Source organism: Carcharodon carcharias, chromosome 18 (assembly GCF_017639515.1).
Source record: "Carcharodon carcharias isolate sCarCar2 chromosome 18, sCarCar2.pri, whole genome shotgun sequence".
Classification (NCBI taxonomy): domain Eukaryota; kingdom Metazoa; phylum Chordata; class Chondrichthyes; order Lamniformes; family Lamnidae; genus Carcharodon; species Carcharodon carcharias.
The window spans coordinates 23,800,873-23,817,062 of NC_054484.1; the positions used below are offsets into that span (position 1 = coordinate 23,800,873).

Here is a 16,190-nt window from a genome sequence, read left to right on the forward strand (position 1 = left end):
ACCCGGAGCCAGTCCCCGTGTCGAACCGGAGTCACTCCCTGTGTCAAACCGGAGTCAGTCCCGGTGTCGAACCGGAGTCACTCCCGGGGTCGAACCGGAGTCACTGCCGGTGTCGAACTGGAGTCACTGCCGGTGTCGAACCGGAGTCAGTCCCGGTGTCGAACCTGAGTCAGTCCCGGTGTCGAACCTGAGTCAGTCCCGGTGTCGAACCTGAGTCAGTACCGGTGTCGAACCTGAGTCAGTACCGGTGTCGAACCTGAGTCACTCCCAGTGCCGATCCGGAGTCAGTCCCGGTGCCGATCCGGAGTCAGTCCCGGTGCCGAACCGGAGTCAGTCCCGGTGTCGAACCGGAGTCACTCCCGGTGTCGAACCGGAGTCTCTCCCGGTGTCGAACCGGAGTCAGTCCCGGTGTCGACCCGGAGCCAGTCCTCGTGTCGAACCGGAGTCAGTCCCGGTGTCGAACCTGAGTCAGTCCCGGTGTCGAACCTGAGTCAGTCCCGGTGTCGAACCTGAGTCAGTCCCAGTGTCGAACCTGAGTCAGTACCGGTGTCAAACCTGAGTCACTCCCAGTGCCGATCCGGAGTCAGTCCCGGTGCCGATCCGGAGTCAGTCCCGGTGCCGATCTGGAGTCAGTCCCGGTGCTGACCCAGAATCAGTCCTTGTGTCCAACCTGAGTCATTCCCGGTGCCGACCGGGAGCCAATCCCCGTGTCGAACCGGAACCAGTCCCGGTGTCGAACCGGAGTCACTCCCGGGGTCGAACCGGAATCACTCCCGGGGTCGAACCAGAGTCACTCCCGGGGTCGAACCGGAGTCACTGCCAGTGTCGAACCGGAGTCACTCCCGGTGTCGATCCTGAGTCAGTCCCGGTGTCGAACCTGAGTCAGTCCCGGTGTCGAACCGGAGTCAGTACCGGTGTCGAACAGGAGTCACTCCCGGTGTCGAACCGGAGTCACTCCCGGTGTCGAACCGGAGTCACTCCCTGTGTCGAACCGGAGTCACTCCCGGTGTCCAACCGGAGTCACTCCTGGTGTCGAACTGGAGTCAGTCCCGGTGTCGAACCTGAGTCACTCCCAGTGCCGATCCGGAGTCAGTCCCGGTGCCGATCAGGAGTCAGTCCTTGTGTCCAACTTGAGTCATTCCCGGTGCCGACCCGGAGCCAGTCCCCGTGTCGAACCTGAATCAGTCCCGGTGTCGAACCTGAGTCAGTCCCGGTGTCGAACCTGAGTCAGTCCCAGTGTCGAACCTGAGTCAGTACCGGTGTCGAACCTGAGTCACTCCCAGTGCCGATCCGGAGTCAGTCCCGGTGCCGATCCGGAGTCAGTCCCGGTGCCGATCCGGAGTCAGTCCCGGTGTCGAACCGGAGTCACTCCCGGTGTCGAACCGGAGTCTCTCCCGGTGTCGAACCGGAGTCAGTCCCGGTGTCGACCCGGAGCCAGTCCACGTGTCGAACCGGAGTCAGTCCCGGTGTCGAACCTGAGTCAGTCCCGGTGTCGAACCTGAGTCAGTCCCGGTGTCGAACCTGAGTCAGTCCCAGTGTCGAACCTGAGTCAGTACCGGTGTCAAACCTGAGTCACTCCCAGTGCCGATCCGGAGTCAGTCCCGGTGCCGATCCGGAGTCAGTCCCGGTGCCGATCTGGAGTCAGTCCCGGTGCTGACCCGGAATCAGTCCTTGTGTCCAACCTGAGTCATTCCCGGTGCCGACCGGGAGCCAATCCCCGTGTCGAACCGGAACCAGTCCCGGTGTCGAACCGGAGTCACTCCCGGGGTCGAACCGGAATCACTCCCGGGGTCGAACCGGAGTCACTGCCAGTGTCGAACCGGAGTCACTCCCGGTGTCGAACCTGAGTCAGTCCCGGTGTCGAACCTGAGTCAGTCCCGGTGTCGAACCTGAGTCAGTCCCGGTGTCGAACCTGAGTCACTCCCAGTGTCGAACCGGAGCCAGTCCCAGTGTCGAACCGGAGCCAGTCCCGGTGTCGAACCGGAGCCAGTCCCGGGGTCGAACCGGAGTCAGTCCCGGGGTCGAACCGGAGTCAGTCCCGGGGTCGAACCGGAGTCACTCCCGGTGTCGAACCGGAGTCAGTCCCGGTGTCGAACCGGAGTCACTCCCGGTGTCGAACCGGAGTCACTCCCGGTGTCGAACCGGAGTCACTCCCGGTGTCGAACCGGAGTCACTCCCGGTGTCGAACCGGAGTCACTCCCGGTGTCGAACCGGAGTCACTCCCGCTGTCGAACCGGAGTCACTCCCGGTGTCGACCCGGTGCCAGTCCCCGTGTCGAACCGGAGCCAGTCCCGGTGTCGAACCTGAGTCAGTCCCGGTGTCGAACCGGAGTCTCTCCCCATGTCGAACCGTAGCCAGTCCCCGTGTCAAACCGGAGTCAGTCCCCGTGTCGAACCGGAGTCACTGCCGGTGTCGAACCAGGAGTCACTGCCGGTGTCGAACCGGAGTCAGTCCCGGTGTCGAACCTGAGTCAGTCCCAGTGTCGAACCTGAGTCAGTACCGGTGTCAAACCTGAGTCACTCCCAGTGCCGATCCGGAGTCAGTCCCGGTGCCGATCCGGAGTCAGTCCCGGTGCCGATCTGGAGTCAGTCCCGGTGCTGACCCGGAATCAGTCCTTGTGTCCAACCTGAGTCATTCCCAGTGCCGACCGGGAGCCAATCCCCGTGTCGAACCGGAACCAGTCCCGGTGTCGAACCGGAGTCACTCCCGGGGTCGAACCGGAATCACTCCCGGGGTCGAACCAGAGTCACTCCCGGGGTCGAACCGGAGTCACTGCCAGTGTCGAACCGGAGTCACTCCCGGTGTCGAACCTGAGTCAGTCCCGGTGTCGAACCTGAGTCAGTCCCGGTGTCGAACCGGAGTCAGTACCGGTGTCGAACAGGAGTCACTCCCGGTGTCGAACCGGAGTCACTCCCGGTGTCGAACCGGAGTCACTCCCTGTGTCGAACCGGAGTCACTCCCGGTGTCCAACCGGAGTCACTCCTGGTGTCGAACTGGAGTCAGTCCCGGTGTCGAACCTGAGTCAGTCCCGGTGTCGAACCTGAGTCAGTCCCGGTGTCGAACCTGAGTCAGTCCCGGTGTCGAACCTGAGTCACTCCCGGTGCCGATCCGGAGTCAGTCCCGGTGTCGAACCGGAGCCAGTCCCGGTGTCGAACCGGAGCCAGTCCCGGGGTCGAACCGGAGTCAGTCCCGGGGTCGAACCGGAGTCAGTCCCGGGGTCGAACCGGAGTCACTCCCGGTGTCGAACCGGAGTCAGTCCCGGTGTCGAACCGGAGTCAGTCCCGGTGTCGAACCGGAGTCACTCCCGGTGTCGAACCGGAGTCACTCCCGGTGTCGAACCGGAGTCACTCCCGGTGTCGAACCGGAGTCACTCCCGGTGTCGACCCGGAGCCAGTCCCCGTGTCGAACCGGAGCCAGTCCCGGTGTCGAACTTGAGTCAGTCCCGGTGTCGAACCAGAGTCACTCCCGGTTTCGAACCGGAGTCACTCCCGGTGTCGAACCGGAGTCACTCCCGGTGTCGAACCGGAGTCACTCCCGCTGTCGAACCGGAGTCACTCCCGGTGTCGAACCGGAGTCACTCCCGCTGTCGAACCGGAGCCAGTCCCGGTGTCGAACCTGAGTCAGTCCCGGTGTCGAACCGGAGTCTCTCCCCGTGTCGAACCGTAGCCAGTCCCCGTGTCAAACCGGAGCCAGTCCCCGTGTCGAACCGGAGTCACTGCCGGTGTCGAACCAGGAGTCACTGCCGGTGTCGAACCGGAGTCAGTCCCGGTGTCGAACCTGAGTCAGTCCCTGTGTCGAACCGGAGTCACTCCCGGTGTCCAACCGGAGTCACTCCTGGTGTCGAACTGGAGTCAGTCCCGGTGTCGAACCTGAGTCAGTCCCGGTGTCGAACCTGAGTCAGTCCCGGTGTCGAACCTGAGTCAGTCCCAGTGTCGAACCTGAGTCAGTACCGGTGTCAAACCTGAGTCACTCCCAGTGCCGATCCGGAGTCAGTCCCGGTGCCGATCCGGAGTCAGTCCCGGTGCCGATCTGGAGTCAGTCCCGGTGCTGACCCAGAATCAGTCCTTGTGTCCAACCTGAGTCATTCCCGGTGCCGACCGGGAGCCAATCCCCGTGTCGAACCGGAACCAGTCCCGGTGTCGAACCGGAGTCACTCCCGGGGTCGAACCGGAATCACTCCCGGGGTCGAACCAGAGTCACTCCCGGGGTCGAACCGGAGTCACTGCCAGTGTCGAACCGGAGTCACTCCCGGTGTCGATCCTGAGTCAGTCCCGGTGTCGAACCTGAGTCAGTCCCGGTGTCGAACCGGAGTCAGTACCGGTGTCGAACAGGAGTCACTCCCGGTGTCGAACCGGAGTCACTCCCGGTGTCGAACCGGAGTCACTCCCTGTGTCGAACCGGAGTCACTCCCGGTGTCCAACCGGAGTCACTCCTGGTGTCGAACTGGAGTCAGTCCCGGTGTCGAACCTGAGTCACTCCCAGTGCCGATCCGGAGTCAGTCCCGGTGCCGATCAGGAGTCAGTCCTTGTGTCCAACTTGAGTCATTCCCGGTGCCGACCCGGAGCCAGTCCCCGTGTCGAACCTGAATCAGTCCCGGTGTCGAACCTGAGTCAGTCCCGGTGTCGAACCTGAGTCAGTCCCAGTGTCGAACCTGAGTCAGTACCGGTGTCGAACCTGAGTCACTCCCAGTGCCGATCCGGAGTCAGTCCCGGTGCCGATCCGGAGTCAGTCCCGGTGCCGATCCGGAGTCAGTCCCGGTGTCGAACCGGAGTCACTCCCGGTGTCGAACCGGAGTCTCTCCCGGTGTCGAACCGGAGTCAGTCCCGGTGTCGACCCGGAGCCAGTCCACGTGTCGAACCGGAGTCAGTCCCGGTGTCGAACCTGAGTCAGTCCCGGTGTCGAACCTGAGTCAGTCCCGGTGTCGAACCTGAGTCAGTCCCAGTGTCGAACCTGAGTCAGTACCGGTGTCAAACCTGAGTCACTCCCAGTGCCGATCCGGAGTCAGTCCCGGTGCCGATCCGGAGTCAGTCCCGGTGCCGATCTGGAGTCAGTCCCGGTGCTGACCCGGAATCAGTCCTTGTGTCCAACCTGAGTCATTCCCGGTGCCGACCGGGAGCCAATCCCCGTGTCGAACCGGAACCAGTCCCGGTGTCGAACCGGAGTCACTCCCGGGGTCGAACCGGAATCACTCCCGGGGTCGAACCGGAGTCACTGCCAGTGTCGAACCGGAGTCACTCCCGGTGTCGAACCTGAGTCAGTCCCGGTGTCGAACCTGAGTCAGTCCCGGTGTCGAACCGGAGTCAGTCCCGGTGCCGAACAGGAGTCACTCCCGGTGTCGAACCGGAGTCACTCCCGGTGTCGAACCGGAGTCACTCCCTGTGTCGAACCGGAGTCACTCCCGGTGTCCAACCGGAGTCACTCCCGGTGTCGAACCTGAGTCAGTCCCGGTGTCGAACCTGAGTCAGTCCCGGTGTCGAACCTGAGTCAGTCCCGGTGTCGAACCTGAGTCAGTCCCGGTGTCGAACCTGAGTCACTCCCAGTGTCGAACCGGAGCCAGTCCCAGTGTCGAACCGGAGCCAGTCCCGGTGTCGAACCGGAGCCAGTCCCGGGGTCGAACCGGAGTCAGTCCCGGGGTCGAACCGGAGTCAGTCCCGGGGTCGAACCGGAGTCACTCCCGGTGTCGAACCGGAGTCAGTCCCGGTGTCGAACCGGAGTCACTCCCGGTGTCGAACCGGAGTCACTCCCGGTGTCGAACCGGAGTCACTCCCGGTGTCGAACCGGAGTCACTCCCGGTGTCGAACCGGAGTCACTCCCGGTGTCGAACCGGAGTCACTCCCGCTGTCGAACCGGAGTCACTCCCGGTGTCGACCCGGTGCCAGTCCCCGTGTCGAACCGGAGCCAGTCCCGGTGTCGAACCTGAGTCAGTCCCGGTGTCGAACCGGAGTCTCTCCCCATGTCGAACCGTAGCCAGTCCCCGTGTCAAACCGGAGTCAGTCCCCGTGTCGAACCGGAGTCACTGCCGGTGTCGAACCAGGAGTCACTGCCGGTGTCGAACCGGAGTCAGTCCCGGTGTCGAACCGGAGTCACTCCCGGTGTCGAACCGGAGTCACTCCCGGTGTCGAACCGGAGTCACTCCCGGTGTCGAACCGGAGTCACTCCCGGTGTCGAACCGGAGTCACTCCCGGTGTCGAACCGGAGTCACTCCCGCTGTCGAACCGGAGCCAGTCCCGGTGTCGAACCTGAGTCAGTCCCGGTGTCGAACCGGAGTCTCTCCCCGTGTCGAACCGTAGCCAGTCCCCGTGTCAAACCGGAGCCAGTCCCCGTGTCGAACCGGAGTCACTGCCGGTGTCGAACCAGGAGTCACTGCCGGTGTCGAACCGGAGTCAGTCCCGGTGTCGAACCTGAGTCAGTCCCTGTGTCGAACCGGAGTCACTCCCGGTGTCCAACCGGAGTCACTCCTGGTGTCGAACTGGAGTCAGTCCCGGTGTCGAACCTGAGTCAGTCCCGGTGTCGAACCTGAGTCAGTCCCGGTGTCGAACCTGAGTCAGTCCCAGTGTCGAACCTGAGTCAGTACCGGTGTCAAACCTGAGTCACTCCCAGTGCCGATCCGGAGTCAGTCCCGGTGCCGATCCGGAGTCAGTCCCGGTGCCGATCTGGAGTCAGTCCCGGTGCTGACCCAGAATCAGTCCTTGTGTCCAACCTGAGTCATTCCCGGTGCCGACCGGGAGCCAATCCCCGTGTCGAACCGGAACCAGTCCCGGTGTCGAACCGGAGTCACTCCCGGGGTCGAACCGGAATCACTCCCGGGGTCGAACCAGAGTCACTCCCGGGGTCGAACCGGAGTCACTGCCAGTGTCGAACCGGAGTCACTCCCGGTGTCGATCCTGAGTCAGTCCCGGTGTCGAACCTGAGTCAGTCCCGGTGTCGAACCGGAGTCAGTACCGGTGTCGAACAGGAGTCACTCCCGGTGTCGAACCGGAGTCACTCCCGGTGTCGAACCGGAGTCACTCCCTGTGTCGAACCGGAGTCACTCCCGGTGTCCAACCGGAGTCACTCCTGGTGTCGAACTGGAGTCAGTCCCGGTGTCGAACCTGAGTCACTCCCAGTGCCGATCCGGAGTCAGTCCCGGTGCCGATCAGGAGTCAGTCCTTGTGTCCAACTTGAGTCATTCCCGGTGCCGACCCGGAGCCAGTCCCCGTGTCGAACCTGAATCAGTCCCGGTGTCGAACCTGAGTCAGTCCCGGTGTCGAACCTGAGTCAGTCCCAGTGTCGAACCTGAGTCAGTACCGGTGTCGAACCTGAGTCACTCCCAGTGCCGATCCGGAGTCAGTCCCGGTGCCGATCCGGAGTCAGTCCCGGTGCCGATCCGGAGTCAGTCCCGGTGTCGAACCGGAGTCACTCCCGGTGTCGAACCGGAGTCTCTCCCGGTGTCGAACCGGAGTCAGTCCCGGTGTCGACCCGGAGCCAGTCCACGTGTCGAACCGGAGTCAGTCCCGGTGTCGAACCTGAGTCAGTCCCGGTGTCGAACCTGAGTCAGTCCCGGTGTCGAACCTGAGTCAGTCCCAGTGTCGAACCTGAGTCAGTACCGGTGTCAAACCTGAGTCACTCCCAGTGCCGATCCGGAGTCAGTCCCGGTGCCGATCCGGAGTCAGTCCCGGTGCCGATCTGGAGTCAGTCCCGGTGCTGACCCGGAATCAGTCCTTGTGTCCAACCTGAGTCATTCCCGGTGCCGACCGGGAGCCAATCCCCGTGTCGAACCGGAACCAGTCCCGGTGTCGAACCGGAGTCACTCCCGGGGTCGAACCGGAATCACTCCCGGGGTCGAACCGGAGTCACTGCCAGTGTCGAACCGGAGTCACTCCCGGTGTCGAACCTGAGTCAGTCCCGGTGTCGAACCTGAGTCAGTCCCGGTGTCGAACCGGAGTCAGTCCCGGTGCCGAACAGGAGTCACTCCCGGTGTCGAACCGGAGTCACTCCCGGTGTCGAACCGGAGTCACTCCCTGTGTCGAACCGGAGTCACTCCCGGTGTCCAACCGGAGTCACTCCCGGTGTCGAACCTGAGTCAGTCCCGGTGTCGAACCTGAGTCAGTCCCGGTGTCGAACCTGAGTCAGTCCCGGTGTCGAACCTGAGTCAGTCCCGGTGTCGAACCTGAGTCACTCCCAGTGTCGAACCGGAGCCAGTCCCAGTGTCGAACCGGAGCCAGTCCCGGTGTCGAACCGGAGCCAGTCCCGGGGTCGAACCGGAGTCAGTCCCGGGGTCGAACCGGAGTCAGTCCCGGGGTCGAACCGGAGTCACTCCCGGTGTCGAACCGGAGTCAGTCCCGGTGTCGAACCGGAGTCACTCCCGGTGTCGAACCGGAGTCACTCCCGGTGTCGAACCGGAGTCACTCCCGGTGTCGAACCGGAGTCACTCCCGGTGTCGAACCGGAGTCACTCCCGGTGTCGAACCGGAGTCACTCCCGCTGTCGAACCGGAGTCACTCCCGGTGTCGACCCGGTGCCAGTCCCCGTGTCGAACCGGAGCCAGTCCCGGTGTCGAACCTGAGTCAGTCCCGGTGTCGAACCGGAGTCTCTCCCCATGTCGAACCGTAGCCAGTCCCCGTGTCAAACCGGAGTCAGTCCCCGTGTCGAACCGGAGTCACTGCCGGTGTCGAACCAGGAGTCACTGCCGGTGTCGAACCGGAGTCAGTCCCGGTGTCGAACCTGAGTCAGTCCCAGTGTCGAACCTGAGTCAGTACCGGTGTCAAACCTGAGTCACTCCCAGTGCCGATCCGGAGTCAGTCCCGGTGCCGATCCGGAGTCAGTCCCGGTGCCGATCTGGAGTCAGTCCCGGTGCTGACCCGGAATCAGTCCTTGTGTCCAACCTGAGTCATTCCCAGTGCCGACCGGGAGCCAATCCCCGTGTCGAACCGGAACCAGTCCCGGTGTCGAACCGGAGTCACTCCCGGGGTCGAACCGGAATCACTCCCGGGGTCGAACCAGAGTCACTCCCGGGGTCGAACCGGAGTCACTGCCAGTGTCGAACCGGAGTCACTCCCGGTGTCGAACCTGAGTCAGTCCCGGTGTCGAACCTGAGTCAGTCCCGGTGTCGAACCGGAGTCAGTACCGGTGTCGAACAGGAGTCACTCCCGGTGTCGAACCGGAGTCACTCCCGGTGTCGAACCGGAGTCACTCCCTGTGTCGAACCGGAGTCACTCCCGGTGTCCAACCGGAGTCACTCCTGGTGTCGAACTGGAGTCAGTCCCGGTGTCGAACCTGAGTCAGTCCCGGTGTCGAACCTGAGTCAGTCCCGGTGTCGAACCTGAGTCAGTCCCGGTGTCGAACCTGAGTCACTCCCGGTGCCGATCCGGAGTCAGTCCCGGTGTCGAACCGGAGCCAGTCCCGGTGTCGAACCGGAGCCAGTCCCGGGGTCGAACCGGAGTCAGTCCCGGGGTCGAACCGGAGTCAGTCCCGGGGTCGAACCGGAGTCACTCCCGGTGTCGAACCGGAGTCAGTCCCGGTGTCGAACCGGAGTCAGTCCCGGTGTCGAACCGGAGTCACTCCCGGTGTCGAACCGGAGTCACTCCCGGTGTCGAACCGGAGTCACTCCCGGTGTCGAACCGGAGTCACTCCCGGTGTCGACCCGGAGCCAGTCCCCGTGTCGAACCGGAGCCAGTCCCGGTGTCGAACTTGAGTCAGTCCCGGTGTCGAACCAGAGTCACTCCCGGTTTCGAACCGGAGTCACTCCCGGTGTCGAACCGGAGTCACTCCCGGTGTCGAACCGGAGTCACTCCCGGTGTCGAACCGGAGTCACTCCCGGTGTCGAACCGGAGTCACTCCCGCTGTCGAACCGGAGCCAGTCCCGGTGTCGAACCTGAGTCAGTCCCGGTGTCGAACCGGAGTCTCTCCCCGTGTCGAACCGTAGCCAGTCCCCGTGTCAAACCGGAGCCAGTCCCCGTGTCGAACCGGAGTCACTGCCGGTGTCGAACCAGGAGTCACTGCCGGTGTCGAACCGGAGTCAGTCCCGGTGTCGAACCTGAGTCAGTCCCGGTGTCGAACCTGAGTCAGCACCGGTGTCGAACCGGAGTCACTCCCGGTGTCGAACCAGAGTCACTCCCTGTGTCGAACCTGAGTCAGTCCCGGTGCCGATCCGGAGTCAGTCCCGGTGCCGATCCAGAGTCAGTCCCGGTGCTGACCCGGAGTCAGTCCTTGTGTCCAACCTGAGTCACTCCCGGTGCTGACCCGGAGCCAGTCCCCGTGTCAAACCGGAGCCAGTCCCCGTGTCAAACCGGAGTCAGTCCCCGTGTCGAACCGGAGTCAGTCCCCGTGTCGAACCGGAGTCAGTCCCCGTGTCGAACCGGAGTCAGTCCCGGTGTCAAACCAGAGTCACTGCCGGTGTCGAACTGGAGTCACTCCAGGTGTCGAACCTGAGTCAGTCCCGGTGTCGAACCTGAGTCAGTCCCGGTGTCCAACCGGAGTCAGTACCGGTATCGAACCGGAGTCACTCCCGGTGTCGAACCGGAGTCACTACCTGTGTCGAACCGGAGTCACTACCTGTGTCGAACCGGAGTCAGTCCCAGTGTCGAACCTGAGTCAGTCCCGGTGTCAAACCGGAGTCACTCCCGGTGCCGATCCGGAGTCAGTCCCGGTGTTGAACCGGAGTCACTCCCGGTGTCGAACCGGAGTCACTCCCGGTGTCGAACCGGAGTCACTCCCGGTGTCGAACCGGAGTCACTCCCGGTGTCCAACCAGAGTCACTCCCGGTGTCCAACCGGAGTCACTCCCGGTGTCAAAAAGGAGTCAGTCCCCGTGTCGAACCGGAGCCAGTCCCCGTGTCGAACCGGAGCCAGTCCCCGTGTCGAACCGGAGTCAGTCCCGGTGTCGAACTGGAGTCACTGCCAGTGTCGAACCAGAGTCAGTCCCAATGTCAAACCTGAGTCAGTCCCGGTGCCGATCCGGAGTCAGTCCCGGTGCCGATCCAGAGTCAGTCCCGGTGCTGACCCGGAGTCAGTCCTTCTGTCCAACCTGAGTCACTCCCGGTGCCAATTCGGAGTCAGTCCCAGTGCCGATCCGGAGTCAGTCCCGGTGCCGACCCGGAGTCACTCCCTGTGTCAAACCGGAGTCACTCCCTGTGTCAAACCGCAGTCACTCCCGGTGTCAAACCGGAGTCAAACCAGTGTCATTCCCTGTGTCAAACCGGAGTCACTCCCTGTGTCAAACCGGAATCACTCCCTGTGTCAAACCGGAATCACTCCCGGTGTCAAACCGGAGTCACTCCCGGTGTCAAACCGGAGTCACTCCCGGTGTCAAACCGGAGTCACTCCCGGTGTCAAACCGGAGTCACTCCCGGTGTCAAACCGGAGTCACTCCCGGTGTCAAACCGGAGTCACTCCCGGTGTCAAACCGGAGTCACTCCCGGTGTCAAACCGGAGTCACTCCCGGTGTCAAACCGGAGTCACTCCCGGTGTCAAACCGGAGTCACTCCCGGTGTCAAACCGGAGTCAGTCCCGGTGTCAAACCGGAGTCAGTCCCGGTGTCGAACCTGAGTCAGTCCTGGTGTCAAACCTGAGTCACTCCCAGTGCCAATCCGGAGTCAGTCCCGGTGCCAATCCGGAGTCAGTCCCGGTGCTGACCCGGAGTCAGTCCTTGTGTCCAACCTGAATCATTCCCGGTGCCGACCCGGAGTCAGTCCCGGTGCCGACCCGGAGTCAGTCCCTGTGTCGAACCCGAGTCACTCCCGGTGTCGAACCCGAGTCACTCCCGGTGTCGAACCCGAGTCACTCCCGGTGTCGAACCGGAGTCACTCCCGGTGTCGAACCGGAGTCAGTCCCGGTGTCCAACCGGAGTCAGTCCCGGTGTCCAACCGGGGTCAATCCCGGTGTCGAACCGGGGTCACTCCCGGTGTCGAACCGGGGTCACTCCCGGTGTCGAACCGGGGTCACTCCCGGTGTCGAACCGGAGTCACTCCCGGTGTCGAACCGGAGTCACTCCCGGTGTCGAACCGGAGTCAATCCCGGTGTCGAACCGGAGTCAATCCCGGTGTCGAACCGGAGTCAATCCCGGTGTCGAACCGGAGTCACTCCCGGTGTCGAACCGGAGCCAGTCCCCGTGTCGAACCGGAGTCAATCCCCCGTCGATCCGGAGCCAGTCCCGGTGTCGAACCGGAGTCATTGCCGGTGTCGAACCGGTGTCACTGCCGGTGTCGAACCAGAGTCAATGCCGGTGTCGAACCGGAGTCAGTCCCAGTGTCGAACCTGAGTCAGTCCCGATGTCAAACCTGAGTCAGTCCCAGTGCCTATCCAGAGTCAGTCCCGGTGCCGATCCAGAGTCAGTCCCGGTGCCGATCCGGAGTCAGTCCCGGTGCTGACCCGGAGTCAGTCCTTGTGTCCAACCTGAGTCACTCCCGGTGCCGACCTGGAGCCAGTCCCTGTGTCAAACCGGAGCCAGTCCCCGTGTCGAACCGGAGTCAGTCCCCGTGTCGAACCGGAGTCAGTCCCCGTGTCGAACCGGAGTCACTGCCGGTGTCGAACTGGAGTCACTGCCGGTATCGAACCGGAGTCAGTCCCGGTGTCGAACCTGAGTCAGTCCCGGTGTCCAACCAGAGTCAGTACCGGCGTCGAACTGGAGTCACTCCCGGCGTCGAACCGGAGTCACTCCCTGTGTCGAACCGGAATCACTCCCGGTGTCAAACCGGAGCCAGTCCCTGTGTCAAACCTGAGTCACTCCCGGTGTCAAACCGGAGCCAGTCCCTGTGTCAAACCTGAGTCACTCCCGGTGTCAAACCGGAGCCAGTCCCTGTGTCAAACCTGAGTCACTCCCGGTGTCAAACCGGAGCCAGTCCCGGTGTCGAACCGGAGCCAGTCCCGGTGTCAAACCGGAGCCAGTCCCGGTGTCGAACCGGAGTCAGTCCCGGCGTCGAACCGGAGTCACTGCCGGTGTCGAACCGGAGTCACTGCCGGTGTCAAACCTGAGTCAGTCCCGGTGCCGACCCGGAGTCAGTCCCGGTGCTGACCCGGAGTCAGTCCTTGTGTCAAACCTGAGTCACTCCCGGTGTCAAACCGGAGCCAGTCCCTGTGTCAAACCTGAGTCACTCCCGGTGTCAAACCGGAGCCAGTCCCTGTGTCAAACCTGAGTCACTCCCGGTGTCAAACCGGAGTCACTCCCTGTGTCAAACCTGAGTCACTCCCGGTGTCAAACCGGAGCCAGTCCCGGTGTCGAACCGGAGCCAGTCCCGGTGTCAAACCGGAGCCAGTCCCTGTGTCAAACCTGAGTCACTCCCGGTGTCAAACCGGAGCCAGTCCCGGTGTCGAACCGGAGCCAGTCCCGGTGTCGAACCGGAGTTAACTCCAATCGAGCAGGGATTAATCCCCATTTCACTCCGAGCCGCCCGGGTTAAAGCCTCGGGCTGCGGGGCCTCAGCGGCTGGATCCTGGTCCGGCCCTGGCCTCACCTGCGGCCCTCCAATTCTCTCCGGATCTCCTGATCCTCCTCCTCCTCCTCTTCGTCCACCGCCCGGGAGAAAACCGGCAGAACCTCCCCGAAAAACGTGGCCATGACCAAGAGGGAGGCCCGCCCGCCGCCGCCGCCGCCGCTGCTGCTGCACCGACTCTCCGCCACCACCAGATGGTGCTCCCTCCCGCGCTCCTGCACTGACTCATCGCTACCGCCAGAGGGCGGTCCCTCCCCTACAGTGACTCTCTGCGACCGCCAGAGGGCGGTCCTACCATCACAGTCTAAACAACCTAAAGTTTGCAAGCGGAAGATGATGCTACCTTCAAAAACAGTTCCTCTGACATGTCCTCCTTCTTCCTTAACCGACAGGGCCCTCAACCGTGTCCGGCCCATCTCCCGCGCATCCGCCCTCACGCCTTCTCCTCCCTCCCAGAAACATGATAGGGTCCCCCTTGTCCTTACTTATCACCCCACCAGCCTCTGCATTCAAAGGATCATCCTCCGCCATTTCCGCCAACTCCAGCATGATGCCACCACCAAACACATCTTCCCTTCACACCCCCGGCGGCATTCCGTAGGGATCGGTCCCTCCGGGACACCCTGGTCTACTGCTCCATCACCCCCTACTCCCCAACCCCCACTTATGGCACAACCCCATGCCCACGCAAAAGATGCAATACCTGCCCCTTCACTTCCTCTCTCCTCACCATCCAAGGGCCCAAACACTCCTTTCAAGTGAAGCAACATTTCACTTGCATTTCCCCCAACTTAGTCTACTATATTCATTGCTCCCAATGTGGTCTCCTCTACATTGGAGAGACCAAACGTAAACTGGGCGACCGCTTTGCAGAACACCTGCAGTCTGTCCGCAAGAATAACCCAAACTTCCCTGTCGCTTGCCATTTCAACACTCCACCCTGCTCTCTTGCCCACATGTCTGTCCTTGGCTTGCTGCATTGTTCCAGTGAAGCCCAACGCAAAGTGGAGGAACAACACCTCATCTTCCGACTAGGCACCTTACAGCCTTCCGGACTGAATATTGAATTCAACAACTTTAGGTCTTGACCTCCCCCCTCCATCCCCACCCCCCCTTTCTGTTTCTTCCCCCTTCCTTTTTTTTCTCCAATAAATTATATAGATTTTTCTTTTTCCCACCTATTTCTATTATTTTAAAATATTTTTAAATCTTTTATGCTCCCCCCACCCCCACTAGAGCTGTACCTTGAGTGCCCTACCATCCATTCTTAATTAGCACATTCGTTTAGATAATATCACCAACTTCGACACCTATGTGTTCTTTTGTTCTGTTGTCTGTGACATCTTTTGATGATCTGCTGCTATCACTGCTTTTGCCTACAACCACCCCACCCTCCTCCACTTCTCTCCCCCCACCCAACCCCACCCCCCCACCACCTTAAGCCAGCTTATATTTCACCCCTTCCTGGGATTCGCCTTCTGTCGAAGGGTCATGAGGACTCGAAACATCAACTCTTCTCTTCTCCGCCGATGCTGCCAGACTTGCTGAGTTTTTCCAGGTAATTTTGTTTAAGTTTGCAAGCAGCAGCCCTAACCAGACACTCATAGAACACATAGACACATGTATTATTAAAAATTAAAGAATGAGTTAGACTACGTGAATGGGCATCAAGAGTGGTAGAGGACAAGTGGGGAGAAAATTAGGGGAAATTTTTCTTCCAGTAACTGCAAATTTATTGAAGGTGTCTGAATTTCCTTTTATAATAGCAAAGTAGGGGTTTGGCCTTTTTATTGACCGTAAATTATCCTAGTCAATGCTAAATTTATAATTCCGAGCCACCTTCTAAAATAGCCATCCATGTGAACCACACGTGTAGCGCATTTCTGACGGACGAGTTGTGGATAAAGCACATGCTGTCTGACAAACTTATAATAGCAAAATTAAACTGTTCGCATTAATTTTATAAGTTTATAATTAACAGACTAAAGGATTAAGGGACCGAAGGAATGGTGGCTAAATTTGCTAACAACACAAAGATAGGTAGGAAAGTAAATTGTGAAGAGGATGGAAGGAGGCTACAAAGTGACATAGATAGGTTAAGTGAGTGGGCAAAGATCTAACATCTAGAGTCTAATGTGGGCAAATGTGAAATCATTCATTTTGGCAGGAAGAGTAAAAAGGAATTTTATTATCTAAAATGGTGAGAGATTGCAAAGCTGATATTCAGAGGGATCTGGGTGTCCTAGTGCATGAATCACAATAGGTTAGTATCCAGGTACAGCAGGTAATTAGGAAAGCTAATAGAATGTTATCATTTATTGTGTGTGGGGGGGGGGGTTAGAAATTGATTACAAAAATAGGAAGGTTATGCTTCAGTTGTGCAGGGCATTGGTGAGACCACATCTGGTGTATTGTGTGCAGTACTGGTCTCCTTATTTAAAGAAAGATGTAGATGCGTTAGAAGCAGTTCAGGAAATGTTCACTAAACTATTACCTGGAATGATAAAAACAAAAAAACTGCGGATGCTGGAAATCCAAAACAAAAACAGAATTACCTGGAAAAACTCAGCAGGTCTGGCAGCATCGGCGGAGAAGAAAAGAGTTGACGTTTCGAGTCCTCATGACCCTTGAATGGGCAGGTTGGCCTGTAAGGAAAGGCTGGACAGGTGAGGCTTGTATCCACTGGAATTTAGAAGAGTAAGAGACAACTCAATTGAAACCTATTAGATCCTGAGGGGTCTTGACAGGGTGAATGTGGAGAGGATGTTTCCCCTTTTGGAAGA

The 16,190-nt window shown here is 60.5% G+C and overlaps 1 protein-coding gene across 1 annotated transcript in view; it reads right to left on the reverse strand.

Moving 5' to 3' along the window:
- psmg1 (proteasome (prosome, macropain) assembly chaperone 1) overlaps positions 1 to 13,585 on the reverse strand; it is a 35,000-nt gene extending 21,415 nt beyond the window's left edge. Inside the window, exon 1 of the mRNA XM_041211549.1 lies at positions 13,429 to 13,585. Within this exon, the coding sequence (XP_041067483.1) occupies positions 13,429 to 13,532 (104 nt within the window). The 5' untranslated portion in view covers positions 13,533 to 13,585. The remainder of the gene's footprint in view (positions 1 to 13,428) is intronic.
- Between the last annotated feature and the right edge of the window lie 2,605 nt (positions 13,586 to 16,190).